This window comes from Anolis sagrei, chromosome 2 (genome assembly GCF_037176765.1).
Source record: "Anolis sagrei isolate rAnoSag1 chromosome 2, rAnoSag1.mat, whole genome shotgun sequence".
NCBI lineage: Eukaryota > Metazoa > Chordata > Lepidosauria > Squamata > Dactyloidae > Anolis > Anolis sagrei.
This window is the reverse complement of record NC_090022.1, coordinates 146,037,301-146,064,190: the sequence shown is the minus strand read 5'-3', so window position 1 is coordinate 146,064,190 and position 26,890 is coordinate 146,037,301. Positions and strand designations below refer to the sequence as shown.

The following is a 26,890-nucleotide window of genomic DNA, read 5'->3' as shown; positions in this document are numbered from 1 at the left end:
CAAAGTTTGCCCATGCCTGGAATAAATGCTTCCTTCAATGAGATTTGCTGGGTAACTCTATGCCATTTCAATCCTGGGTGAAAGCATTCTTAGCATCCCAGGTTTTTAAAACTTCTGCCAATCTTATTGTCTGTTAGTCTTGCTGTATTCTATTTTTGTTGTCAAGTTGTTTTATTCTTTCTGGTATTATTGTTCTTATTTCTTACTTTTATCAGCCACTCGGGGGATATGAAGTTATTGAAACTTGGAAGCATGTTACAAAAATTCTTTCAAAATGCACCCACTATGCATAGACAAAGGATTTCTAGTGCAAAATCTATCTTGTGATCTTCTGTGTCTCAAGTTCAAGTTTGTGCCCATCTCTGCTCCATTATCCAGGGATAGGTAAGGTTTTTTCAGTGAAGGGCACACAATCTGCTAACAAGATGTTGGTGAGCTTGGTGACATCTGGAATCATGGATCTACCCATGATGTCCAAGATGTGGCCATTTCCATTTTAAGGGGCGTGTTTCTAATGTAAACTTTAATGCAGTGGTTCTCAATGTTTGGTTCTCTAGGCGTTTTGGAGTTTAGCCCCCACAATTCCTGAGCTGGGGGAAGCCACGACCAATAGAGAACTCTGGAATGGGCTGGCCCATGAGGTCACGAAGAGTCAGAAGTGACTGAACGAATAAACAACAATTCCTAACAGCCAGTAAGTTGGCTGGGATTTCTAGGAATTGAAGTCCAAAACACCTGGAAAACCAAAGATTGAGAATCATTGCTCTAATGCAGGGGTCCTCAAACGTTTTAAACAGAGGGCCAGGTCACAGTCCCTAAAACTGTTGGAGGGCCAGTTTATAATTTGAAAAAAAACATGAACGAATTCTTATGCACACTGAACATATCTTATTTGTAGTGCAAAAAACACTTTAAAACAATACAATAATTAAAATGAAGAACAATATTAACAAATATAAACTTATTAGTATTTCAATTGGAAGTGTGGGCCTGCTTTTGGTTGATGAGATAGGGTTGTTGTTGTTGTTTTTGTGTGTGTTTAAGTTGTTTCAGACTGAGTTTGACCCTGAGCGAGGGCCAGGTAAATGACCTTGGAGGGCTGTATCTGGCCCTCGGGCCTTAGTTTGAGGATCCCTGCTCTAATGGAATGCTACTCTTACCTCCAATGTTTTTTGAGATAACATAAATCCTATCAGTGGGATTGTGTGTCTTAGAAATGCAACAGAACATGAAGGCAGAAGCAGGGAATCCTATACATGTTAACGGATCAAATGGGGAACCCTTGAAGACTAGATAAGGATCAAGGACTAGGCAGTCTGCACTAGAGCAATGTTGCAGAGCTTGAAATGAAGAGGAAAATCATGACTGTAGAGCTATGTAAATGCAGCAATGAATTTAGGCACATGTTTAAATCAAGTGCTTCCATAGCTCCGCCACTTGCTATGAACAGCAAATCTAGCATCTCCCCTTCCCCACCAAAAGCAGCACAGGGATGGTCATACCTTGGTGAGCAGCTGTGAGTAGTAGTCTGGAATACTGTCCAGGGCAGCGTGACCAAAAGAGCCTTTCAGTTGGCTCTTGCCATTAATGGGAGTGCTTCCAAAGGGAGGGAAAAGATTGAAATTGGCTGTGATAACAGGTTCCATAAGAGGCAGCAAGGAGAGTTCCTGCACAGGGAAAGAGAATGCCAAATGAAGACACTGTGCATCATCACATCACTTCCTAAAGGCCATGCTTTTTGACGGAATCAGACTGCTCTTGGGAAGGATTTCATCTGCTTTCATAGGATTATTATGTCCCACAGACAATTGCTACTGTTACATGTATGCAGCCACACTGGCTATGAGAGGCAATCTGCCATAGTCCTGTGCAGTGTGTGTTCATGAAGAGGACACAACATATCTCACAGGAAGGCTTCCTACAACCACACTTTCTTTCTTCATAAGCTGCAAGTACAAGACTGACAAAATGCAGGCAAATCCTGATGCAACAAGGCTTCTGAGAGAACCAGGCAGCCCATTCTTTCCTGGTACTCATCTGTGATGCTTGGGTCTTGCTTGTTGAAAAAGATACTGCATTGAGTATTAGAATGAGATACAAGGTATTACAGTGTAAGTGCATGAGGTTCCAACACATTCGATGAAATGTTTTGTTATTTTGAGCACCACAGCAAAATCACCTTCCACCCTCAAGAAGCTCACATGGAGGGGAGGGCTACAACAGTTAATCTGCATTCTCTTCCCCCGGCAAGCAAGAGACATAACCTGCACGGCCTCAACTTTAGCCACTAAGGGGATAATTTACTTACACACATCATAGATTTTTTTTCCATGTCAGGAGTGATCTGAGAAACTATAGGTATAGTTGTGTGTAACTTGCAAGATCCCTGCTGATTTTTGGCAGCCCCGTGAATTTTATGAGGTTTTTCTTAGATAAGGAACACTCAGAGATGATTTTGCTAGTTCTTTCCTTGGAAATATAGCATCTGATATTCATAGGTGGTCTCCCCCCCCCCCCCCAAAAAAAAGAAATAACTATGTTTTTCACCAGGACAGTGGTTGTCTACCCTTTGTCCTCCAAACAGTTGGATTCCAACTCCCACTATCCTTGACTACAGGCAGGGCTGCCTAAAGACATGAGGAACTGAAATCCATAACAGTGGGATCCTTTCCCCTTATTTTCCTCTTGTTAGCATGTATAGAATTAGACAAGATGAAAAGGGATAAGAAATAGCTATGCACAATTATATAGATAAGAACAAAGAGCAAGTTAGATAGCAGCCGCAGCCACAACAACAACAACAACAACAACAATAATGCTGCCACAACGGCAGAAGGAGTGATAGCTGCAGAATAAGCAAATTTTCCCTGGGTTTTAAACAGGGAAAGACTGAAGAAGAAGAAGGGGATTTAAATACAACTGGAACAGTAATTAACCAGTAAGTAACCTTTGCATATTGTGAAAAACATTGAAATTTATCCCATGTACCTTCCCCTTCCAAGAAAACTGCAAAATTCTAAGCTGCAGGTAGAAAATACCCTCCCTTGTTGTTGTCTCTTATGGAAGGCACTACTTATTTTTCATTTTTGTTTTTTGTAAAGGAATCCCAGACTCTCAGAGGAAACTGGAAGTATTTCATAATTTATTTTACTCAAACCTTTCAACCAACTGCCATCTGGGAAATGGAGAGTACCTGCTTCAGTTGTTTCATCAGAGCCTCACTGGACTTCACTCCATCTTCTTTTCGCAGCTTTTTGCGGGAGTTGGCAAGTCGCTCTCCAGCTTTTTGAGATCGCTTGGGCTTTGGTGGTGGAGGTTTCTTTGCCATTAGTGTATCCTGTAGAGTCCACCCCAAAAATAGAACAGAAATTAAAGAGGGAGAAAGAAAAGGATTGTGAATTCTAGCTCTTCCACAAATCTATCTAGGATTCGATGAGTATTTCCTGGGAGATCCAATGGGATGAAAATCTGAGTCAATTTACACTAAATTCTAAACACAATGGACTCTGCTACCTTTGGACTGCAAAGGAAGAGGAAGTATGTGCTTGAATGCAATCTCATGTAAACTAACTCCTTGCTGTAGCTAAATCATCACATTAGGTAGCTGTGTTTTGAAACACACTATCTCGATTTAATCTCCAGCTTTTTTAAGTAAAAGTATTGGCAGTATACCATATTAAAAGCTGGCTTAAATAGCCCAAAGGCACCAGATTCCATTTGATCTTGGAAGCTAAGGAGGAAACAAAGCTAGTGTTCTTTACAGCAACCCAGGGAATACGCAGTGTAGACTACTCTTAAGAGTAAGGATCTATGTAGTCCCTGCTCCTGCATTAGTGAAGAGAAAATTCATGCAAAACTTGATAACCCTGTCAGTGAAGCTTTCTGACTGAACAGTGAACTGTCAATTCACAGTTATATCACTTTCCATCCACTCCTTTCATACTCACGTCTCGCCCCTCTGGTGCCACCTGCATCCGGCTCTCCACACCAGCCAGCTTGTTGTCCATGTGACCGTTGACATCACCGGAGCGCTGTGTGGCAAGTGTCACATTCTTGGCCCTGAGCAACTTTTGTAGCAAAAGGTGGCTGGCTTCAGTACGTGTGAGGCTGTTTGCTGCTGTGGGGATGGTAACTGAAGCTGACACAGGATCCCCGTTGGCCTCCCGCTTGACCGACTGGACGCTGCTCATCAGGGCACACTGAGCTACTTCTTCCTTGGGTTCCTGCTTGATGCACACAAGGGGAAGGTCCCCATGAAGGGATGGGACCCGTCTTACTGGAGGGGAAGCCAATCTAACTGCCTGCCCATTGACTGGCCCCAGCTCCACAGGCTCTTTGGTGGGGAGGCCCCCTGAGTCTCTGAGGCTGCAGCTTCCAGGAACTGTCTCCCCTGCACTCTGGGTAGCAATAGCAGTGGAGTCATGGGGTAGCACAGGACTGGGAACAACAGGCTGGTGTTTCTGGGTGGGAACAGGCTGTAGTTCAGGGCTTTTTGCCAGCAGCAAAGGAGATGGTCTCTTTGGCTCAGAAGGGCTAGGGTGCAGGTGCTGCTGCGGAGATGCCATGCTTGGGGGCACAGTGGAAGCCTGTGGAGCTGGAAGCCTTGGGGCCCCTTGTTGGTATGGGCTGGTGGTTGTCTGTTGGCTTGGTGGGCCCCTGTGCTGTTCCACAGATGCCACAAAACTCTGCTCTGGGTGAACCTGGACCATTGCAACAGCAGGCTGTCTGGGTGGGGGCTGCTGCCCCATAGTACCAGGAAGAGAAAGCTGTTGAGTGACTGGCTGGCCTTGCTCAAGTGGTACCCGCCCCTGAGCTGGGTATTGGCCGGCTTGCCGCAATGCTTGGTTCTGCTGCAGCAGGTTCTGCTGGTGTCGTTGCATCAACAGGGCCTGCAACTGCTGCTGTTGCTGAGGGGTGAGGTGACGTAACTGCGGGTTTTTGGAGATGACACCTTGAAGCTGGGCACGGATCTGGCCCATCATAGGGCTGGACAGGATGCTTTGGCTTTGTGATGACTGCTGGACCATCATGTTTTGTTGTTGTTGCTGCTGCTGCTGCTGCTGCATTGGCACCATTAACCCTGGTGTTTTGGAAGCCCCAGCTGGGCTTGGAAGGCGGTGCTGTTGCTGCAGCTGCTGGAGTTGCTGCTGCTGCTGGAGAGGAAGCTGGCCTGGCAAGCTTTTTAAAGGTTGGTCCAGGTTCTGACCTATAATCCTTTGCTGTTGAGCCATAATGTTCTGCACTTGACCTTGCTGCTCCATCTGCTGGTTTAGCACGTGAGGAGTCTGGGTTGCATCACGATGGTGATGGAGATGTTGCTGCTGTTGGGACATCTCTGACTGCAAAGCACCATCCACAGAAAGATGAGCCTGCAGAGGCTGCTGTAGGTGGTTGTTTTGCTGCTGTTGCTGCTGCTGTAGGTGACTGCTTTGTTGCTGCGACTGTAGGTGGCTGCTTTGTTGTTGTTGCTGCTGCAGGTGGCTGCTTTGTTGTTGTTGTTGCTGCTGAAGGTGACTGTTTTGCTGTTGCTGCTGCAGCCTTAGCTGCAGGGAGCTCAAGCTATTCTGCTGCTGAGAGCCCAGGAGAAGCTGCTGTGCCTGGTGGCCCATATCAGCTGGTGGTTTCTGCTGCTCCCCATGTTGCTGCAGCATCAGCTGAGTTGAAGGCTCTTGTAAAGGGGTCCCACGGCTGGGAATTCCCTGTTGCTCTTGCACACTCATATGCATTTGCCCTCCCAGGTCCTGTCCTACCAAATGGGGCCGAAGTTGCTGCTGTTGTTGCTGCTGTTGCTGCTGTACACTCTCTGTCCCCTCCTGAGGCAGCCCTGTGATGCCTTCCGACCCTCCCTGCTGTTCCTTGGCAGCCAGGCCCTGCTGTGATGGAGCTGGCTGTATTCCCTGACCTGAGTGCAGCACCTGGTTCAGAGACCCGTGCTGTGAAAAGTGCTGGATTGGTTCTGAGGCTGTGCCTTGCCCTTGGCTCAGGATGCCTGGTGGAGCAGTCTGACCCTGGCCCAATGGCCCTCCCTGCTGAGCAGCCGGCCCCTGGCTAAGGAGGGCCTGGTGTTGTGCTATAGAGTTTTGTTGCTGATGCTGGCTCAGTAAGGTCCTCTGCTGCTGGCCAAGCAGCCCTGGTTGCTGTTGCTGTTGTTGAGGGGACAAAAGTATCCTGTGTCCCATCATCCCTTGTGCCTGCTGCTGCTGCTGTTGATGTGCCAGCTGCTGAGGAGAACCCAGGGTTCTGTGCTGTTGTGAAGCCAAGAGCATTTGCCTTTGAGAAGCTTGTGAGTGACTCATCACACCCTGATGTGGCAGCATGGAGTGTCCCAGCATCGTTTGCTGTTGCTGAGGTGACAGCTGCTGGACCATGACTCCTGGTTGGTTGTTCTGCAACCCTTGCTGCTTTGAGAGCAAGTTCTGGCCTGGCTGTGGGGTGGGAGGTGGAGGGGGTGGCTGGCCCATCAAATTTGCCTGGTTTAGAGTGCTTTGTGGTGGTTGCTGCTGTTGCTGCTGCATAGATATCTGTCCCATCAGGCTTTGCTGTGGATGCTGCTGCTGCATTGAAACTTGTCCCATGAGGTTTTGTTGCTGTTGCTGCACTGGAATTTGTCCCATGAGGTTTTGCTGCTGTTGTTGCATCGGCACTTGTCCTATGAGGTTTTGCTGCTGCATCTTCTGTGCCAGTTGCAGCCTTTGCTGCTGCAGCTGCCTCTCTTGCAAGAGACGGTTACTAGGGAAAAATGTGTTGTTGGCCCCAGCTGGCTGTTGCTGCCCCATGAAAGGTAAGCCCTGCTGCACTGCCATTGCAGCCTGAGGGAGGCGCAAGCCACCTGCCTGGCCTGTGAAGCCTTGGGGTCCTGGCTGGAGGCCATGTGCAGAAAGGAGCTGACTAGGAAGCTTGGCCATGAGGCGAGGACTTTGAGAGGGACTGAGGGCCAGAACAGTGGAAGTTTGTTGCTGATGCTGCTGTTGCTTGTTGCGGTACTCTGTCATGAGGTTAGTGTGCTCTTTTTGCTGTTTCCGGACCTGTCAAGAGATGTTGGAGGAGAGGACAAAGAAGCAAAGGGAAAGTTAATGTAAGCAAACAATCTCTCTCTTTCCCAGAGGTAGACAGTGATGTTTGTAACTTTTTGGGACTGCACAACCCCTTGTTGTTGGCCATCCTAATTGGTTTATGGGAGCTGAAGCTGACAGACAGCTGGGCAGCATTAGGTTGTCAATTTTTATTTAACTATTTCCCAAGAGGATAACAGTTTATTCAAATATCAAAGACTACAATTGCAAGATATATTTTTAAATGCAAGCCAATGTTCCTAGAGTACTTAGCAGTTTCTTCATCTTCTATTTATTCAGTGATCAAATGGCCCATGAGATGCAGAGATGCCTGAATCTAATAGGTATGCTATTTCCATCCCAAACTCCACAAGCATTTCTGAAAAGCAGCCCATCCCAATACATTCTTGAACGCCCTAGGTTTGTTTGTGTGCATGTGCATGTGAGCACATGTGTGCACTCCCCACTTAAAATCTGCTTTGCCCTAATATCACCAATAGTACCCCACACTCTGGGAGAGAGAACTAGCCATTTGTCATGTTAAGGGCATTTGGAGGTCTCCCTGGTTTTGAAATGCCCAAAGGACTGAAAAATTGGCAAAATGACTAGCAGTACCTTTTCCTCAAGACCTGGGGAGCACTTTTTGCTAACTGGGGGCAAACATGTTCATCTCCTCCTCCCAAAATTTAGAATGGGATGCCAATGGGAAGGTGCAGCCCTCCAGGGTCCCACGAGCAACAATATAGTTCCCCAAACCATGGTAGCAGCCCACTTTCTTCTAAACTGGCAGAAGCACATACTTGTTTGAACAGTATACCTGATCCAATTGCTTCTGGATCTTGCTCTGCTGCTCTGTCACCAGCTTGAGCTTCTCAGCATCAGCCTCCGGGAACTCACGGCCAGCCTTCTTAGCAGTTCGCTGCTTGGCACACAGAGCCTTGCGGGACTTGCGGTGCACACCAATTTGCTCCTCCAGCACCTTCAGCTGCATTTGGAGGAGCTGCTGTGTGTGAAAGAGCCACTCCTCATACTGGCGCTGATCAGCATCATCTGTGGGGTGAGAAATGAAACCCTGATGTTGATAAATGGACCCACTTTAAGGTCATACTGTGTACAGAAAGCACCATCACCTTCATCTGCACTCAGCCTTCCATAATTCTATCCAGAATGTGCACATCTGCTTATTTGGCATTAAGGTTGCCCATAGATAGAGACCTCGGGGAAAGACTATACAGAGCTCATCTTACATAGGCAAGATGCAGTGTTAAAGGAAGGAACACAGGGAGAAGTGTGGGGCAAGAAACAGGAATGAATGTCACTAACACATAAAGGTCACAAAGGAGGACTACACTAAGGCACTTGCCATCCCTTTGCTGTAATGCCCCAAGACACTGTCTCCATAGTTTTAATCACAATGTGGCCAATCTATGGGTCTACAAGTCACCAGTGTGCAGTATGAATATTGGCAGGCATGGAGACTCTTAGGCCTTCCATATGTTTTGGACTACAATGCTTACAATTCTTCACTTTTTGTTATAATGATAGCAGTTGTAACTTTAATTATTTGAGAGGTGAGGGGGGGGGGCGACGACTAAAGATTAATCATTCCCGACCTATGGCATTCAAGGCAATCTAGGAAACTTCTGGTTGATCATATTAAGAATGCCCATTAATCACCACTTAGAAATATTTACTAGGTAGATTTTGGACACACATGCTTTTTGCAGCTGCAAGATTGTTAAAAAGAGTGAGTGAAGACTGAATTTTCCTAGTCTTCTTTTACTTTCAGTCAACACAAGTAAGCATTCCCATATTGGTGTTTCGAACTGCTTCATAATCAGAAAGCATTACTTATTTCAGATCAGTGTGAAATGAATATGCAACAGGGTATGTAAGAGTCCGGCTGGGTAGGAAGTGGCTTGACAGCATTACTGCAAGGGGAAAGCAACACACAACCCTTTTGAGTAACCTCCTCAAGGCCTGGTCTGCTGTCTACTCACTGATGACACCTTGAGCAAAACTGGGTGGGTTTGGACGCGCCTGTGCTGGGTCACTGCTCCGTTCCTGAAAGGGATTTGAAAAAATCAGAATACCTACATTTTCATACCTGCTGTGGTTTCCCCCTGTTCCCACTACAATCCAGATCAACCCCCACCCAACCCATAAACTCCAAATGCCAGTTTCAAACACATTCATGATCTGTTACCTCAGAAAACCAACTCTCAACCCATGAATAAAAAAGTTGAATAATGGCAATCTACATGACTTGCCAGACAACTACTGCTCACCTGTCCTCCAGGCCCAGGCAAGACATGATTCTGTACTTCAGATGAAGAGGAAGCTCCAGACAGTCTTTGAGCCAGGAGGGAGACTTGTTGCCTGAAAGGAGAAATTATGTGGACCAGAGAAAAAAAATTGATGAGAGGGGCAGAATGAAAGCATCAAGCCAATATTGACTTAGCAGACCAACTTCAGAAAGAGGTAACACAGAAACAAACCAAAGAAAGAGTGCCTACCGAACACTGCCAGTAGGCAGTTGCAATGGGAGTGAGAAGAGTCAGCATCCCAAGAACTTATAATGCCCTTTACAATAAATAACCAATGTGCTTTTCTCTGGGTTGGTAGCGACAGGAAAAATACACACAACTACGGATATATCCAAGCCTCTGGAAGAATTTGACAAGGTGGGGGCAGCTGACCATTGAATCCTTAATAATATCCTGGAACACCCTCTTACCACATCACCACCCAGCAGATGTCATCTAGAGGGACACCATGCGGAAAGGCTTGAAACACAGCCTTCGCCCAGACTGAATGGGCCTCGGCTTGTTATTGGGGCTGACAACCAGAAAGTTGATAGGCTAGACGAACAGTTGCGGTGATCCAAGAAGAAAAGCGTTGTGAGGTGACTGGTTGACCTAGAGCATTGCTGTGGTATTTAAGGGAGAGTTTTGGCGATTTCCTGTGTGGTGATGTCATGTGGACATGGAAGGCTAGCACTCTCCTCACATCCAAGGAGTGAAGAGCCACTTCCAGGGCTAAGGAGAGATTCTGAAAGAAGGCTGGCAGAGTAATGTCCTGGCACATGTGGAAGTGGGAAACTACTTTAAGTAGGAAGATAAAATACGTACAGAGAACCACCTTATCTTTGCGACCTCATCTGTCAAAGAGAAGGTGGGCTTATTGCAGTTTCATGATTGGGAGTTTGTGATCTCCTGAGAGCATCAGCTAGCATGTTTTGCTCTCCTAGAATGTGAAGCACAAAGAAGTATATCCCCGAAGGGATACACCAATGTCACCTTGTGCAAGTGTGACCCTCCCTGCTTGATTATGCAGTATTTCGCTGTGGTGTTGTTCGTGAGGAATGATATCACTTTGCGTTGTAATGGGATTTTGAAGGTTCGTAGATCTTTCCATACCATCAAGAGCTCAAAAAGTTACAATAATGTTACAGAAATGGTCCATTAGGGCCCACAGGCCTTGTACTGTCAGATTGCCAAAGTGAGCATCCCAGCCTTCAGGAGAGGCATCTGTCATGAGACAGAGGGATTGACATGCTTGTCTGAAGGGAACCCCTACTCTGACATTGAACAGCTTCATCCACCACCTGAAGAAGTGGTAAACTCTGCGAGGGGTGTCGGTTGAGTTCTCAGCATCGTGGCAGAGGTTGAAGGAACTGAGTAGCCAGCTCTGCAGGGGGCACATTTGTAAATGTACTAAGGGGGTTACAACCATGATGGAGGTCATGTGGCCCAGGATGGACTGGATCTCTTTTGCTGATCCATACTCCCAAGCACAGAGACAGACTGAGGGGTTCAAAAGTGGTCTTCTGGTAGATATGCCATCTCTGTTATGGAGTCTAGCATGACTCCAATGAATCGGATGCATTGTTTAGGCTTCAGGTGAGACTTCTTGTTGTTTACAAGATACAATGTCTGCAGAAGATATAAGGTAGTCTACATTAGTGAGGAGCCAGTGCATGGAGCTGGCCATAATGCGCCAGTCATCAATATAATGGTAGACAGATATGCAGCACTGGCCCAGGTAAGCGGCTACCGCTGCCATGCACTTTGTCAAAAGAAGGGGGTAGCAAATAACATGAGGAAAGAACGCTGCAACTGTAAAAATGATGCCTGGCTTGACGAATGAAGGCAACAGCTGTTGCCAGGAGTTTGCCCAAAGAATCAGCCTGCTTGAAGGCTTTTACAATGCCTGGCTCCTCAGAAGAAAGGTGATCGAGGTATGGGGTTATCTTACCCAGTTAATTTTGATAGATCCCCATGTATAATGCATCAGTCTTTTGAAAGACAGGCAGAGAAATAGACATTTTTGCCCATGGCATTCAGTTTCTTCTTTGTGCTGTCTGTGAAATGTGCACATGTGGGTTTCCCTGTGCATGCGCAACAGCTTTGGAACATTCTAGCTTCTAAATAGAATTTTGGCGGAGCCCCGCCCGTCCTCCCAATAGTATATAAGCCCATGGGCGGGGCTACGCCTTAGTTCCTTTTTCTGCGCCTGCAGCGGCACAGGTACTTTAATCTCTCAAGACTTTCCTAACAACTATTGGACTTGCCCTTTATTTTGACCTCAGACTCCCTGACAACTCTCCTTCCACCAATCCTAACTACGGATTGGCTAAAGGACAGATAGAACTACTATGTCTACTATTTTCTTTAAAATATGCTTGGCATGCGAGGAAAACCTCCCCAAAGCCGATAGGCACTTAAAATGTCTCCTTTGCCTGGGCGAGTCACACAATCCCCAAACGTGTGGCGTTTGCAGAGCCTTTACTACTCTTGCGCAAAAGAGCATAGACCAGTGGTTCTCAACCTGGGGGTTGGGACCCCTGCGGGGGTCGCCAGGGAGTTTCAGAGGGGTCGCCAAAGACCATCAGAAAACACAGTATTTTCTGTTGGTCATGGGGGTTCTGTGTGGGAAGTTTGGTCCAATTCAATTGTTGGTGGGGTTCAGAATGCTCTTTGAGTGTAGATGAACTATAAATTCCATCAAATACAACTCCCCAATGTCAAGGTCTATCTTCCCCAAACTCCACCAGTGTTCACATTTGAGCATATGGAGTATTCATGTCAAGTTTGGTCCAGATCCACCATTGTTTGAGTCCACAGTGCTCTCTGGATGTAGGTGAACTACAACTCCAAACTCAAGGTCAATGCCCACCAAACCCTTCTAGTGTTTTCTATTGGCCATGGTAGTTTTGTGTGCCAAGTTTGGTTCAATTCCATCGTTCCTGGATTTCAGAATGCTCTTTGATTGTAGGTGAACTATAAATCCCAGTAACTACAGCTCCCAAATGACAAAATCAATCAATCAATCCCCCCTAACCCCACCACTATTCAAATCTGGGCACATTGGATATTTGTGCCAAATTTGGTCCAGTGAGTGAAAATACATCCTGCTTATCAGATAATTACATTACAGTTAATAACAGGAGCAAAATTACAGTTATGAAGTAGCAAAAATAATGCTATGGTTGGGGGTCACCACAACATGAGGAAATGTATTAAGGGGTCACGGCATTAGGAAGGTTGAGAACCACTGGCATAGACTCTAGCCTCAAAGCCCGGCTTTATGAGCAAGCTTTAGCCCACGGACGAACCTCGGCTTTCCCAACCCTTGGTTGCCCAGACTTTACTCCTTTCCACCCACAGAGACCAACCAGTCCAGTCTCCAATGGAGCAAAATACTCATGCCTCGAACCTTGGTTCCTCCACTGAGGTGCTGCGTAAAAAGACAAAGCCATCCAAGCAGACTTCCCACCGATCAAAACAAAAATCAAAAGAGAAACAAACCAAATTGCAGGGACAGCAACCAGCCCTTGAGTCCTCCCACGCTTGAGCTCCCGTCTCAACCTATCCAACTTCTTCAGAGTGGCCGTGACCAATCTTCCTTTCTGGAGATTGAGGATCCGCCTCAACTCCTCCTGTTTGAACTACTCACTGCCCAGCTCGGTACTGAACAGGAAAAGCCTCCAACCCCCCAGATTCTCTTCCCTCCCTCCCTCCAGCACAACTACCTCTCTCTCAAACCCTCCCTCCCTCCCTAGTACCGGAGCAGACCTTGTAGCCGCCCAAGAACTGCACTTCCCGCCCTAGGCGGTCTCCACAGTACAGGAGACACTCCCCCTCTCCCTCCCAGTCCTGATCCAGGAGCCCTTCACGCTCCTCCTCAAGGTATATAGGGCGCCCTTTGGACCCTCGCTACCATTATCTTTATGACTGTCCTTTTCCTGTTTACCCTCTTCCTTTCCCCTTCTATCCGGACTTTTATCCACCAGGAGACCCATATTGCTCCCAATCCCCTCCTTGATCTTTCCCTCCTCAACATCCTCACCACCCCTCCTCCTCCATGGCAGGTCCCCTCTCCTCCTGTCTCTCCTTCTCCCCAAACTCCACCTCCACCTCCATCTCTATCTATCCCTCCCCTCAGGACCACTATCCTGAGGACACCACTATTGACCTTGATTCCTCCTCTGACTTACCATCCTCAATGCCAACCCCCTCAGACCCTGATCCTGACCTCCAGCCAGAAGATTTTAAAACTTTTCAGCTTTACTAATCAGACCCTCCAGGGCTCTGAATATCACCCCTGCTCAATCAACCGATGTGGTTCAAGACCCTTATTTTTTCTCTGCTGAACAACAGCCTCACCTCTCCACCTCCCTCCCCACAGTACCCTACCTTCTCAAGCTACTGAAAACTACAGGTATAGCCCCAGGGCTAGTTTCAGCTACCCCCAAACAGGCAGAAAACGTATAACATATTGACTTGTCTTCTGCCTTCTGGCTTGCCAAATTGCCTAATGCAAATTCTATTGTTACTGATGCTCAACCAAAACCAATACAAAGAAACCAGTCATCTCCTTCTGACAAAGAAGGAAACTTGACACCATGGCCAAAAAACTTTATTCCTCAGCATGCCTTTTCGCTCATATCGCTCATTATGGCGTTTACCTGAACGTATACCAAACCTTTCTCTGGAATAAACGGGGCCCTTACTTTGATCTGTTACCACCAATCAATCAGGCACTGGCAAAAGCATTCAGACAAGAGGCCCTTCTCTTATCCAATCTTCAAAAAGACCTTGCAAAGAACACAGCAGACTCCTCGGGCAAACTCATCACACGAGCGATCGCCCTAAGGCGACACACCTGGCTTAGGTGCTCTACACTTTCCCCCTCTCAACGTTCTTTGATTGAAGACTTGCCTATGGACGAAACGGGCCTCTTTAATCTAGAGACCGACTCTGGACACTCTCATAAAATGAAACAGACTGTTACCAGATATGGTCAACAACCATACCAACCCTACCAGCGCCAGAGGTGGGGACCATATTATCATTTTCCCCAATCCTTTCGGGGACACTACAACTCTCCTTCCTACAGAGGAAAACAACAACCCCAATTAACTACTCCGCCACCCAAGCAACCACTACTTCCATTTAAGGTCAGTACCAGAGTTTTAAGCCACCGGACAACAAAAACCGGCATTTTGAGCACCACTTTACCTCAACATCATCCATCCTGCCCACTCATACTTGGACAGACTTCACCCCTTCCTTCCTCAATGGAAGTCCATAATTATGGACTCCTAGGTCCTTGATATTATAGATAAGGGATATGCCATAGAATTTCACTCCCTTCTCCCCCCCCCCCCGGAAGATCCTCCCAATCCAATCATCATCCACGATTCATTCTCTCCTACTCAAAGGAACCATATCCCCCACCCCATCTCACCAGCTACATTCCTGGTGAGATACTTCCTTGTTGACAAGCGTGATGGGGAGCCTGGTTAGCTACCATTGATCTCCAAGACGCATACTTCCATATCGCCATCAGAGAATCCCACCGAAAGTATCTTGCCTTCACCATTGATAATTTCTCTTTGTTAAAAAATGTTTTACACTTTGACCTCTCTACCACCCACAAGGTATTTATTAAATGCATGGCAGTGGTCGCCTTTCACCTTTGCCAATGCAGCTTTACTGCTTTTCCTTATTTAGATGATTGGTTATTTTCATCCAGTTCTCGCACCCAGCTGTCCTGATATCCATTACACTTTATCTTTCTTACAGAATCTCGGCCTTGTTGTCAACTTCGAGAAGTCCCACCTGGAATCCACCCAAAACATCCAGTTCATAGGAACCATTCTAGACTCCAATTCAGAAAGGGTTTACCTTCTTCTCCTCTTCGAGGAGAAGATGGGGCAATGCTGACAGGGGATAGGGAAAAGGCAGAACTACTTAATGCCTTCTTTGCCTCGGTCTTCTCACAAAAAGAGAGTCCTCAACCTCAGCAAGATGGAGTGGATGAGGGATTGGAGGACATCCAACCCCTAATTGGGAAAGAAATCGTCCAGGAATACCTGGCCACTCTTAATGAGTTCAAGTCCCCAGGGCCAGATCAACTACACCCCAGAGTATTGAAGGAACTAGCGGAAGTCATTTCGGAACCATTGGCAACCATCTTTGAGAGTTCTTGGAGAATGGGAGAAGTTCCAGCAGATTGGAGGAGGGCCAATGTGGTCCCAATCTTCAAGAAGGGAAAAAAGGATGACCCAAACAACTACCGTCCGGTCAGCCTCACGTCGATACTGGGCAAGATTCTGGAAAAGATTGTTAAGGAAGCGGTCTGCAAACACTTAGAAACAAATGCAGTCATCGCTAATAGTAAACATGGATTTATCAAAAACAAGTCATGCCAGACTAATCTGATCTCTTTCTTCGGTAGAGCTACAAGCTGGGTAGATGCGGGGAATGCCGTGGATGTAGCGTACCTGGATTTCAGTAAGGCCTTCGACAAGGTCCCCCATGACCTTCTGGCAAGGAAACTAGTCCAATGTGGGCTAGGCAAAACTACGGTGAGGTGGATCTGTAATTGGTTAAGTGGACGAACACAGAGAGTGCTCACTAATGCTTCCTCTTCATCTTGGAAAGAAGTGACGAGCGGAGTGCCGCAGGGTTCCGTCCTGGGCCCGGTCCTGTTCAACATCTTTATTAACGACTTAGATGAAGGGCTAGAAAGCATGATCATCAAGTTTGCAGACAACACCAAATTGGGAGGGATAGCCAATAGTCCAGAGGACAGGAGCAGAATTCAAAACGATCTTGACAGATTAGAGAGATGGGCCAAAACTAACAAAATGAAGTTCAACAGGGACAAATGCAAGATACTCCACTTTGACAGAAAAAATGAAATGCAAAGATACAGAATGGGGGACAATGCCTGGCTCGAGAGCAGTACGTGTGAAAAAGATCTTGGAGTCCTCGTGGACAACAAGTTAAACATGAGCCAACAATGTGATGTGGCGGCAAAAAAAGCCAATGGGATTTTGGCCTGCATCAATAGGAGCATAGTGTCTAGATCTAAGGAAGTAATGCTATCCCTCTATTCTGCTTTGGTTAGACCACATCTGGAATATTGTGTCCAATTCTGGGCACCACAATTCAAGAGAGATATTGACAAGCTGGAATGTGTCCAGAGGAGGGCGACTAAAATGATCAAGGGTCTGGAGAACAAGCCCTATGAGGAGCGGCTTAGGGAACTGGGCATGTTTAGCCTGAAGAAGAGAAGGCTGAGAGGAGATATGATAGCCATGTATAAATATGTGAGAGGAAGCCACAGGGAGGAGGGAGCAAGCTTGTTTTCTGCTTCCTTGGAGACTAGGACGCGGAACAATGGCTTCAAACTACAAGAGAGGAGATTCCATCTGAACATTAGGAAGAACTTCCTGACTGTGAGAGCCGTTCAGCAGTGGAACTCTCTGCCCCGGAGTGTGGTGGAGGCTCCTTCTTTGGAAGCTTTTAAGCAGAGGTTGGATGGCCATTTGTCAGGGGTGATTTGAATGCAATATTCCTGCTTCTTGGCAGGGGGTTGGACTGGATGGCCCATGAGGTCTCTTCCAACTCTTTGATTCTATGATTCTATGATTCTATGACCGTTTCTCCAACCTCAGAGACTTAATTTACAATCTCCAATCACGGACTGCTGTTCCACTTGGTCTATCCAATTTCTCCTTGGCCATATGTCCTCCACCACAAACGTCACCCCGTTTGCACGCCTCTGCCCCCTCCAATCCTGGTTCCTCTCAGTGTTCAATCCCTTACACGACAAACAAACCATGACCCTCCCCCCCCCCATTCAGTACTACTGAATCCCAATCATGGTGGACAAAGAGATCCAATGTATGCTTGGGACTTCCCTTCATACACCCCCACCTGTCACTCTCCCTGACAACAGACACCTCCTCTATGCGATGTGGTGCTCACCTCCAAGTTCTCAAAATCAGCGGCTGCTAGTCTCTACAAGAACAACATCACCACATCAATGCTCTTGAGCTTATACCTGTCGAGAAAGCCCTCCGAGCCTTCTCCACTCTAGTCTCCAACCACATAATACAAATTCTGACAGACAACATGACTGTCGAATATTACCTGAACAAACAGGGAGGAACTCACTCCCCCACCACATCTCCATTCGAATCTGCGAATGGTGCATTCTTCACAACACCTTCCTCATAGCAATTTACCACCCGGAGATGAAAACACATTAGCGGACTCCCTAAGCAGGACGCCGGTGAACAATCACGAATGGCGCTTCAACCCCAGACACTTCCAATTCTTGACTCACCTCTGGGGCCCCCCACAAGTGGACATCTTCGCATCCCCAACAAACACCCATTGCCCCTTATACTGTGCAAGACCACGGCCTCGCACATTCCCAGGCTGCTTAGGAGACACCTTCCTTTTTCAATGGTCTTGCGGTCTCCTTTATGCCAGGCCAACCCTGGTTCACTCCCCTTCTCCAAGCCTCTCAAGGCGACTTCCTACACTTCCCTCCCGACCCAGATCTCCTCACTCTCGAAGACGGCCTGATCCAACACCCAGACCTCCCTTGTCTCCACCTAAAGGCCTGGAGGATCAGACCACATCCCACCTCTCTGAGTCGGTCTGACTCATAATCTAAGCAGCCCAGAAGTCATCCACAAAAAAAAAGCCTATACTTACAAATGGAACATGTTTCAAAAGTTCCTACAACCCCTGGATCATCAACTCAATTCGGCTCCAAATCCTGTTGTCCTTGACTTTCTAGTCCACCTCTCAGCAAAAGGATTTGCCCTCTCTATCAAATGCTGTCTTGCAGTACTTTCCTGGTAAAGGAGAAAGTCAGACCTCCAATCCCTTTTTCAGGAGCCCCTTATTCACCTATTTCTTAAAGGATACAAAAATATCCACCCACCCACCTCCTACCCCTTCTTTCCTGGAGTTTAGAACTCGTCCTTTCTCAACTTTCCAAACCTCCCTTTGAACCCATGTTGACTAGCGACATCTCCCATCTCTTTTGGAAAACTGCCTTTCTCATTGCTATCACTTCAGCGCGGAGGGCCAGTGAGCTCATGGTCCGTTGTTCCGACGCCCCCTTTATCTGCTTCCATGAGGGCAAAGTTGTCCTTCGCACAGACGTCACCTTCCTCCCTAAGGTCGTCTCCCACTTTCACAAGTGACAAGACATCACACTGCCAGCTTTCTTCCCAAGACCTTCCTCCCCCCTTGAAATTGCCCTTCACTCCCTGGATGTCATATTATTCATACTATTCCAGGTGCAGTTCCCCCCTTGCTGGGATCATAGACCTCTTGGTCCTGAAGCCCTCCCCAGGGGCCTGTACATCCGAGTGTGGCTATAAGGCATGAAAAAACTGTCCCTCGAAAAGGAGGAGACAGGTCTGTGAGAGCTAGCCACAGTATTCACAGGAGAAATTTGTCAGGAAGGGACAGATCAGGAGCCACTTTCTTTGACAATCAAGCCTCTTGCCATCACTTTCTGGGTTAACAAAAATATGGAAAGATCCTGCCAAGTAGGTTCAGACAGTCTTTCTAGGGACGATTCCACTAACTCACTTGTGTTAGCCTAAAGCTTTATTAATAGCTTTAGGCATATCTCCACAATAGGTACTGCTATAATCACTTGAGGAAAGACTATATCACTGCTTCCCACATCACCTGCTGGAACCATTTCAGTGAAGAGCTGTATGTGCTGGAGCTCTTTGCATTGTCTGCATGTTCTGGGCACGCATAAGTGGCTTTAACTCATCCATGATATAAGAAATGTGATCGAGAATTATAGCTCTTTTTATCTAATTTATTCCTCACCAGAGACATCATAAAGTGGAAAGAAAATACAAAGATTAGGAGAAGAGATGGCAAATTTTTGTTTTGTGCTTTTTAAAAAAGGAGATAGACAGGGAAAACCAACATAAGATGAATATAAAACAAGAAAGAACCACTTCGAGAACAAAAGGGGAGTTTGGTCTGGACATAGCAGAAGCCTGAAGCATCCAATCAGGGCTCCCTCCTCACCCGCTTTAGGCCCCACACGGGCCTGTCCATGATCAGTAATGGGAAGAAACCCCCAGATTGTGTGGACTCCTTTTCTCAGTGACCCAGAGAAACAAAATAAATATACCATTTTGCATTTTGTTGGTAAAGGAGTCTGGGATCAGGACACAGCTCAAACATTTCATGGCTATGTCTAGAACAAAACACTTCCCAGAGTTGTGGATTCACAGCTTTCACATTTGTTGTTGTTTCACTTAACCTTCATGCACAGTGCTTACCTATTCATACCAGGAGCCACTCCAATGCTGCCTTGTGCCATGACCTTCTTGATACCCTTCAAAGCCACCATCTTGGCCTTGGCAATCGGATCCATTATGTCCTCAGTAGCAAATTTATCCAGATCTGTACAGGGTAGAAGAGAGGGAAAAGAGAACTAGAAAGTGATTGCATTTTAAATGGCTGCTTCATGTTCACCCACATCTCACCAAGAAAGTGCAGCCCGTCGGCCATGTGCACAGCTGTCCTCCAATGGCCCTAGTGTAGTTCTCCAATCCCTCCCTCATGTATTTTTTTTAATGATGCTGCAAAGCCAACTTGGATGCCCAAGAAAAAAGGTGGGCAACCATTTCAGCAAGATAGGATTGACCTGTTTTAAGCCAATGAGGCATTTTTTCAGATGGTGTCAGGAAGAACAATTTGGCTTCCTAGATTTTTAGTCTGCTTTTCCAGGAAGATGGTCTACTGGCACAGGATGGGGTGCATCTCACAGAAGTAAGAAGGAATGTTTTTGCTCACAGACTGGCAATCCTGATAAGACAGACTTTAAGCTAGGCTGTGTGAGGGAGGGTGACATTATCCTTGGGAACAGTAGTTTATCAAGGCCTGGAGTAAACAGCCAAAAGGCTAAAGATAGGGTTGGACAAACACAACTACTGTATTTTCCGGCATATAAGACTACTTTTTAACCCAGAAAAAACTTCTCAAAAGGTGGGGGGAGCTCAAAAATGCATATGGTGGGGGGAGCTCAGAAACAGCTGCAGCAACCATATGAAAGCAGCAAGGGCGGAACTGTATGATAGAAGAAAACACACACACCAGGATTCATGGAAAGAAGTGACTTAACGTGGCCCCAATGAAGAAGTGAGTGGGCGCCTCACCGGGAAGGTGTAAGTGAATGGCGGAGCAAGCTGCAGGCGTCTGGGATGCCTGTGATATGGAAAAAAGAGATAGAGCGGTGCTGTGCCCCCCCCCCCAAAAAAAACCATGCCTCTTTCACCCGTCTGGCTCGCCCTTGTGTTCTATTACTGTACCTCCTTCTCTGCCTCTCAGATTTCACTCCTGAGGACTGCAGTGAAGCAGTGCAGGCATTCATGTGCGACATCTGAGAGCCGGAGAAGAAGGTGCGGTAATAGGAAAATTACCATACTGAAATCAAATCTAATTTTTTAAATATATATATATTAGGTGTGCATTGGAAGAGAGGTAGTCTTATATGGTGAGTATATCCCAAACTCTATATTTTAACTGGAAAAGTTGAGGGTCATCTTATACATCCAGTTGTCTTATACACCGGAAAATACAGTAGTTGCAAGCAGCGAGAGAACAATAATCTCAAATAAACAACTAAGGGGAATGTCCCACGGGCTTAGATGTTTTTATACTAATACCCATAGCATGGGAAATAAACAAGATGAACTGGAAGCATTTGCACGACAAAACAGTTACGATGTAATAGGCATAACTGAAACCTGGTGGGACAAGTCCTGTAACTGCAATGTAGCAATGGAAAGGTATAACTAATTTCAGAGAAATAGACCAAACAGGAGAGGGTGTGGAGTAGAATTATATGTCAAAAATATTTGCGCCTACGAAGAGATGTAAGACTTCAATCCTGGAAACCAGGTTGAGAGCATCTGGAAAAGAATTAAGGGAATAAGGACTGAAAAAGATTTAGTTGTGAGGATCTATAAAAGACTTCCAAGCCAGACTGAAGAATTGGATGACGCCTTCCTTGACCAGATGACCATACATGCAGAAAAAAAAGATATGGTAGTAATAGGGGATTTCACCTAAACTGACATTTGTTGGAAAACAAACTTTGCCAAGAGTACAAAGTCCAACAAATTACTCACTTGCCTTGCAGACAATTGTATTGTTTAGAAGGTAGAAGAGGCAACAAGGGGTTCGGCTATTCCAGATCTGATCTTAACCAACACTGAAGACCTGTTCAATACATTGGAAGAGATGGGATCCATGCATTCTAGACTTTAGGAGAGCTGACTTCAGGAAATTTAAGAAAATACTGAGTGTGATTCCATGGAGAGGAAAACTAAAAGAAAAATAGTGATGGATGGAAGTTTCTTAAAATGATGGATGGAAGTTTCTTAAAAGTGAGATACTGAAGGCATAATTGCAAACAGTGCCAGCAAAGAGCTTATAAGCCTCATGGGGAAGATGGGCGGGGTGGCAGCCAAAAGCCTTCTCAGCTTTTCAGAGGTTTCCAGTGATTGCTGCACAGGTGCATCAACTATCACGTGCTTATTTCACCAGACACCACAAAAGAGAAACAAGCCAAAATAGGTAAAGCAGTAGTCCAGGAATACCTGGCCACTTTAAATGAATTCAAGTCTCCAGGGTCAGATGAACAACATCTAGGAATATTGAAGAAACTAGCAGAAGTGATTTCAGAACCGCTGGCAAAAATTTGAGAATTCTTGGAGAACAGATGTCCCAGCAGACTGGAAGGGGGCTAGTGTTGTTCAAATCTTCAAGAGGAGAAAAAAGGAGGATCCAAACAGTCAGCCTGCCAGTCAGCCTGACATCAATACTAGGGAATATTCTGGAACACATAATTAAGGAGGCAGTCTGCAATCACTTAGAAAGGAATACTGTGATCACTTAAAGTCAACATGGATTTCTCAAAAGCAAGTTTTTTTATAGAGTTACAAGTTTGGTAGATACAGAGAATACTGTAGATGTAGTATATCGAGTTCAGTAAGGCCTCCGGCAAGGTCCCCCATGACCTTCTTGCAAACAAACTAGTCAAATGTGGGTGAGGCAGTTAGGTGCATCTGTAGTTAGCTAAGCCCAAAGGGAGCTCACAAATGGTTTCTCTTCATTCTGGTAAGAATTCCCTAGTGGTGTGCCGAAGGGTTCGGTCCTGGGCCCAGTACTGTTTAACATCTTCATTAATGACTATGATGGATAGTTAATACTTAATAGGACAGGATCAGAATTCAAAATGACCTTAACAGATTAGAGAGCTGAGCCAAAACAAACAAAATTAATTTCAACAAGGATAAATATAAGATACCACACTTAGGTAGAAAAAATAAAATGCAAAGATACAGAATGGGTGATGCCTGGCTCAACAACAGTCCATGTTAAAAAGATCTTGGGCATCTTTGTGGACAACAAGTTGTTTGGGGTGCTCTGAGTGTGCTTTTCCTGCATGGCAGGAGGTTGCACTAGATGGCCATGTGGTGTCTTCCAACTCTATGATTCTCAAACCAAAAATAATATGTGAGGAATAGGTTGAGAAAGGGGGCTCTTCCTAAAATATGTCACAGATCCCTCAAAATACGTACTAAAGTTAGCTCCTGAAAGCCCATCATTATAGCAGGAAATTTTATGTACATCATAACATGCCAGAACCGCAGTGTTAGGGCCTCCCTCTTCCACATCTGGGGAACTGTCCACCCAAATTCTACCAGAATGAATGAGTGGCAGATTGGAGGAATACTGCCTGCCAAAGAACAGCTGGATGCTAGTCCTACCTCTCCAGCCTTGATCTATCTATGATGGATCCAAGGTAGCATTTGCAACGTAATGCTATTATGCTGCAAATGCAAGCCAGGACAAATGCTGCTCTTTCCAAGGTTCAGACTCCATCAATAAACCTTACTTAGGGAGAGCAAAGAAAAAACCACCTCCACTTTTTCTTCCCTCTTATTGAGAAGTGAGCTGTTGCACCTCTGCACAGATAAGCCCCAACCAGACCTCACAACCTCTGAGGATGTCTGCCATAGATTCAGGTGAAATGTCAGGAGAGAATGCTTTCGGAACATGGCCTTACAGCCTGAAAAACTCACAACAACCCAGTGATTCCGGCCATGAAAGCTTTTGACAACACAGAGCTTAGAAATCTTCCTTTTTTGGCCTATATCCCAGAACCCCCCATTCCTCTCTCTGGTCAATCCCTACATATCAATGAGGCATCACATCTGGAGCTGTGTTTAAAGCTTTACATCAAAGTTGAAAGTCTTTGCTGCTGTGGCAAAAACAGACTGTTATAGACAAAGCTCTCTCAGAACTCCTACCTGTATCAGGGAAGAAACTGTTAGCCAGCTGTTGCTGTTGCATCACAACCTGTTGGGATTTTAATCCTATCATCTGCTGTTGTGTCTGTGGCTGCGGCGGTTGTTGCTGAACTCCAGACATGGGCTTCTGGGCTAAAACCTGCTGCTGGTTCTGTTGGCTATGGATTGCCTGGATGCTATGCTGAGTAGCAAGCATATGAGCTTGATTTTGAGCCACTCCCATATGTGGTGCTAGTACTTGGCTTTGCTGGACACCAGCCAGACGTTGCTGTTGCTGCTGCATGAGTTGTTGATTGGCCACCATACCCTGTTGCCTGGCCACAAGGCCCAATTGAAGCTGTTGCTGCTGCTGCTGTTGCGGGCTAACCAGCTGCCCATCATGAGGTTGGGAATGGGGAGCGGAGTGAGTCATCATGGCATGGGGCTGGAGGTGTTGGGTACCTCCTGGCATTTGAGTGGACATCTGTTGTTTCTTCTGCAGCTCCTTCTTTTCATGCTCCAGCAGGTCTTCAATCAAGAGGGGCAATTCACTAGCCACCAGAGAGCTTTCCATCTTGTCCAGGTCATCAGTTGGAGAGTGATGCTGAGTATTAGGGAGGCTTAGACCCCCTCCATCTAGCTCAAATTTTTCTAGAATGGAGTTACTGGTGTGGCCTATCTGGACAGGGGTGAGCGGTGGGCGGCTTGGATTGCCATAGAGAGCCTTATCTGAGAGGGAAGTGTGGCTATTGTTAGGGAACTGGGTCATGCCATGCCGCATAGCACCTGGGCTCATTATGTTCTGGCTAGGTTTGATGTTGACAGCTAAGGTGGAAGCCATTTTCTCAGATCCTTCAGACTTGATGGGAAGCTTCTCTGATGTGCCAGAGTTAAATTGACATGCGGAGGATTTCAGACAGCCTTCTTCTATCTTGGGCTTGATATCAGCTGGAAGGATAACCGCCTTGCTATCCAACATATCATTATGAGCCTTGATGTTAGTGGTGATGGGAGATGGTGACACTTCGGCAGAAGACGAGCAGGGAATTTGGAGGAGGCCAAGTCCCTCTTTAGCTTTGAGCTCATCATCTCTGGGCAAAGATGGCACCTTCTGCTCATCGGGCTTCACAACAGTAGTAGAGGAAGTGTCTTTCACATAAGGCCCAGCAGAAGGTTCTTTTTTGAGCAAAGCCTCACGTTCAGCCTTCTCGTTGGCAGATTCCACCAAGCGCAGATGCTCATTAAAGATGTCCTTCTTGTCCCCAGTATCCAGCTCTGGATCTGTGTAGGCCAACAAGTCAAATTCATCACCATTCAGAAGGTCATCAAGGTGTGGGTCATTGGTCTCCAGGTTATCCAGGTTTCCAAGATCATCATCACCCTTGGCAACATCTGGATCAAGACTCAAGTTAGCCAAGTCATCGTCATCCTCAAGATCCTTGTGGGAATCAAACTCATCATCTAGATCTGGTTCTACTGGCACCTCACAGGGTAATGGCCTACTGGACAGACCTAACTGGTTCTTGCTTGCAGCTGGGGTAGTGTCAACAGCAGCTGAAGTGGTAGTAGGTACATCTTTCGGGCCAGATGAGGAGAGTGGTGGGGGTGGGATGTGTTGTACATCTAAGTTACTAGGAGGAAGACCTAACTGGGGCACTGCCTTGACATGGGGGTGATGGTTGTTGCTCATTCCTGTTCCCTGAGGGGAGGGGGAGATAGGAATCTTCTGCACTGGCATGCCTTGGCTTCCCAGGGAAGGAGCCTGCATGGGCATAACAGAAGTTTTCAAGACCTGATTGCTGCCATCATTCCCGGGCAAGAAGAATCTGGGACGAGCCTGTGGATTTTGCTGGATAAATGTGGGACCGGCTCCGACTCCACTCCCAAGGACTCCCTTCTGGCTGTTGTGCCGTAGCTCAATGAACTGGGCTCCGACTGTCCCTGCTGAAGCCTGGATTGATTCACCAGGGCCTGGTAACCGTGAGGCTAAGCTCCCCAAGGCTTGTCGGTTCACATCTTGTGTTGGAGGCTGAGGAAAACGTGAAGGAACTGGGAGACGCATGGAAATTATTTGCTGCTGCTGCTGTTGCTGCTGCTGCTGCTGCCACATCTGATGCTGTGAAGATTGGGTCTGGAAGACACTGCGGGGATAAAATGGCTGTGCAACTGCCATTGATGTCCTAAGAGGAAAAAGAAAAATAGTGGTTGGAGGGATGTCAATGCCAGAAACAAGATGGAGACTCCAGCATCACTACCTATACAGGTTAATATGAAGTCCACATTCCAGGCTGTTCAAAGATGGTAATAGTCGACACTTCAAAAACTATGCACTCCCTTTTTTGAACATATCTCCATATGTATAATCCTCAGGCTCCTGTTGTTGCTGGATCTCTGAAACTCACATCTCTGGAAAACGAGTGATCTGCATTATCAATTCAGAAAGCAGAACTACATTCTTTTTCATAAGAGCAGCTCATCACACCATGTTGAAGATTTTTTTAAAAAAGCTATGCTTATTCAGTCATTGCACTGAGCAAAGCTTAAAAGAGGAGAAAAAAAACTAGGCAAGGTAAGGCAGGTCACTCTAAGGCACAGATGTCAATGGTATGTTGCTCCAGGAGTTGCTGGATTACTGTGAGTCGCCTTCGTGCTGAGAACAGTGGTATATAAGCAAAGTAAATAAATAAAGTAAATAAATACTTGCACCATTTTCTTCACTGTTCAGCTTCCCTCTCTCTCAATCACTGTTATCTTCTGAATTGTCTGAATGTACATGGGGAGCACTTTAAGGCAAGGACCTGCCTTTTGTTTGTATGCTACAAAGCATGATGCCCTTTCTTTATGGTATGTGTCTGTGCACAGGCACACTGAAGAGACTCTCTTGTGTAATACTGTATGATCTATTTCTAAGCAAGGTAAAGGGAGCTACTCATTTCCCCAGTATAATTTTTTAAATTATCCAATGACCTTATTGCAATGATCGTATTGTCAACTATAACCACTGAAAACCTCACCTTACAAATCACATGCTTGTTGGATTCAATTCCTTTGTATGAAGAACATGTTCCTGAGAAAATGGCTGTCCTTTTAACTCCTAGATGGCATTGATCCTATGACTAAAAGATGCTGGTGTAGACTGATACATACAAATGTATGTTTATGGATATTTTACTTTATTTTCATAATTATA

General features: G+C 46.2%; 1 protein-coding gene across 5 annotated transcripts in view; it reads right to left on the bottom strand.

Moving 5' to 3' along the window:
- Positions 1–26,890, bottom strand: part of KMT2D (lysine methyltransferase 2D) — a 132,736-nt gene that overhangs the window by 22,801 nt on the left and 83,045 nt on the right. For all 5 annotated transcript variants that reach the window (XM_060763910.2, XM_060763911.2, XM_060763914.2 and 2 more), the window contains 8 exons: positions 23,722–25,880; positions 19,681–19,804; positions 9,341–9,431; positions 9,053–9,116; positions 7,870–8,102; positions 3,948–7,025; positions 3,194–3,337; positions 1,503–1,667 (listed from right to left, as the gene is read on the bottom strand). In XM_060763910.2, coding sequence (XP_060619893.2) covers positions 1,503–1,667; positions 3,194–3,337; positions 3,948–7,025; positions 7,870–8,102; positions 9,053–9,116; positions 9,341–9,431; positions 19,681–19,804; positions 23,722–25,880 — 6,058 coding nt within the window. The remainder of the gene's footprint in view (positions 1–1,502; positions 1,668–3,193; positions 3,338–3,947; positions 7,026–7,869; positions 8,103–9,052; positions 9,117–9,340; positions 9,432–19,680; positions 19,805–23,721; positions 25,881–26,890) is intronic.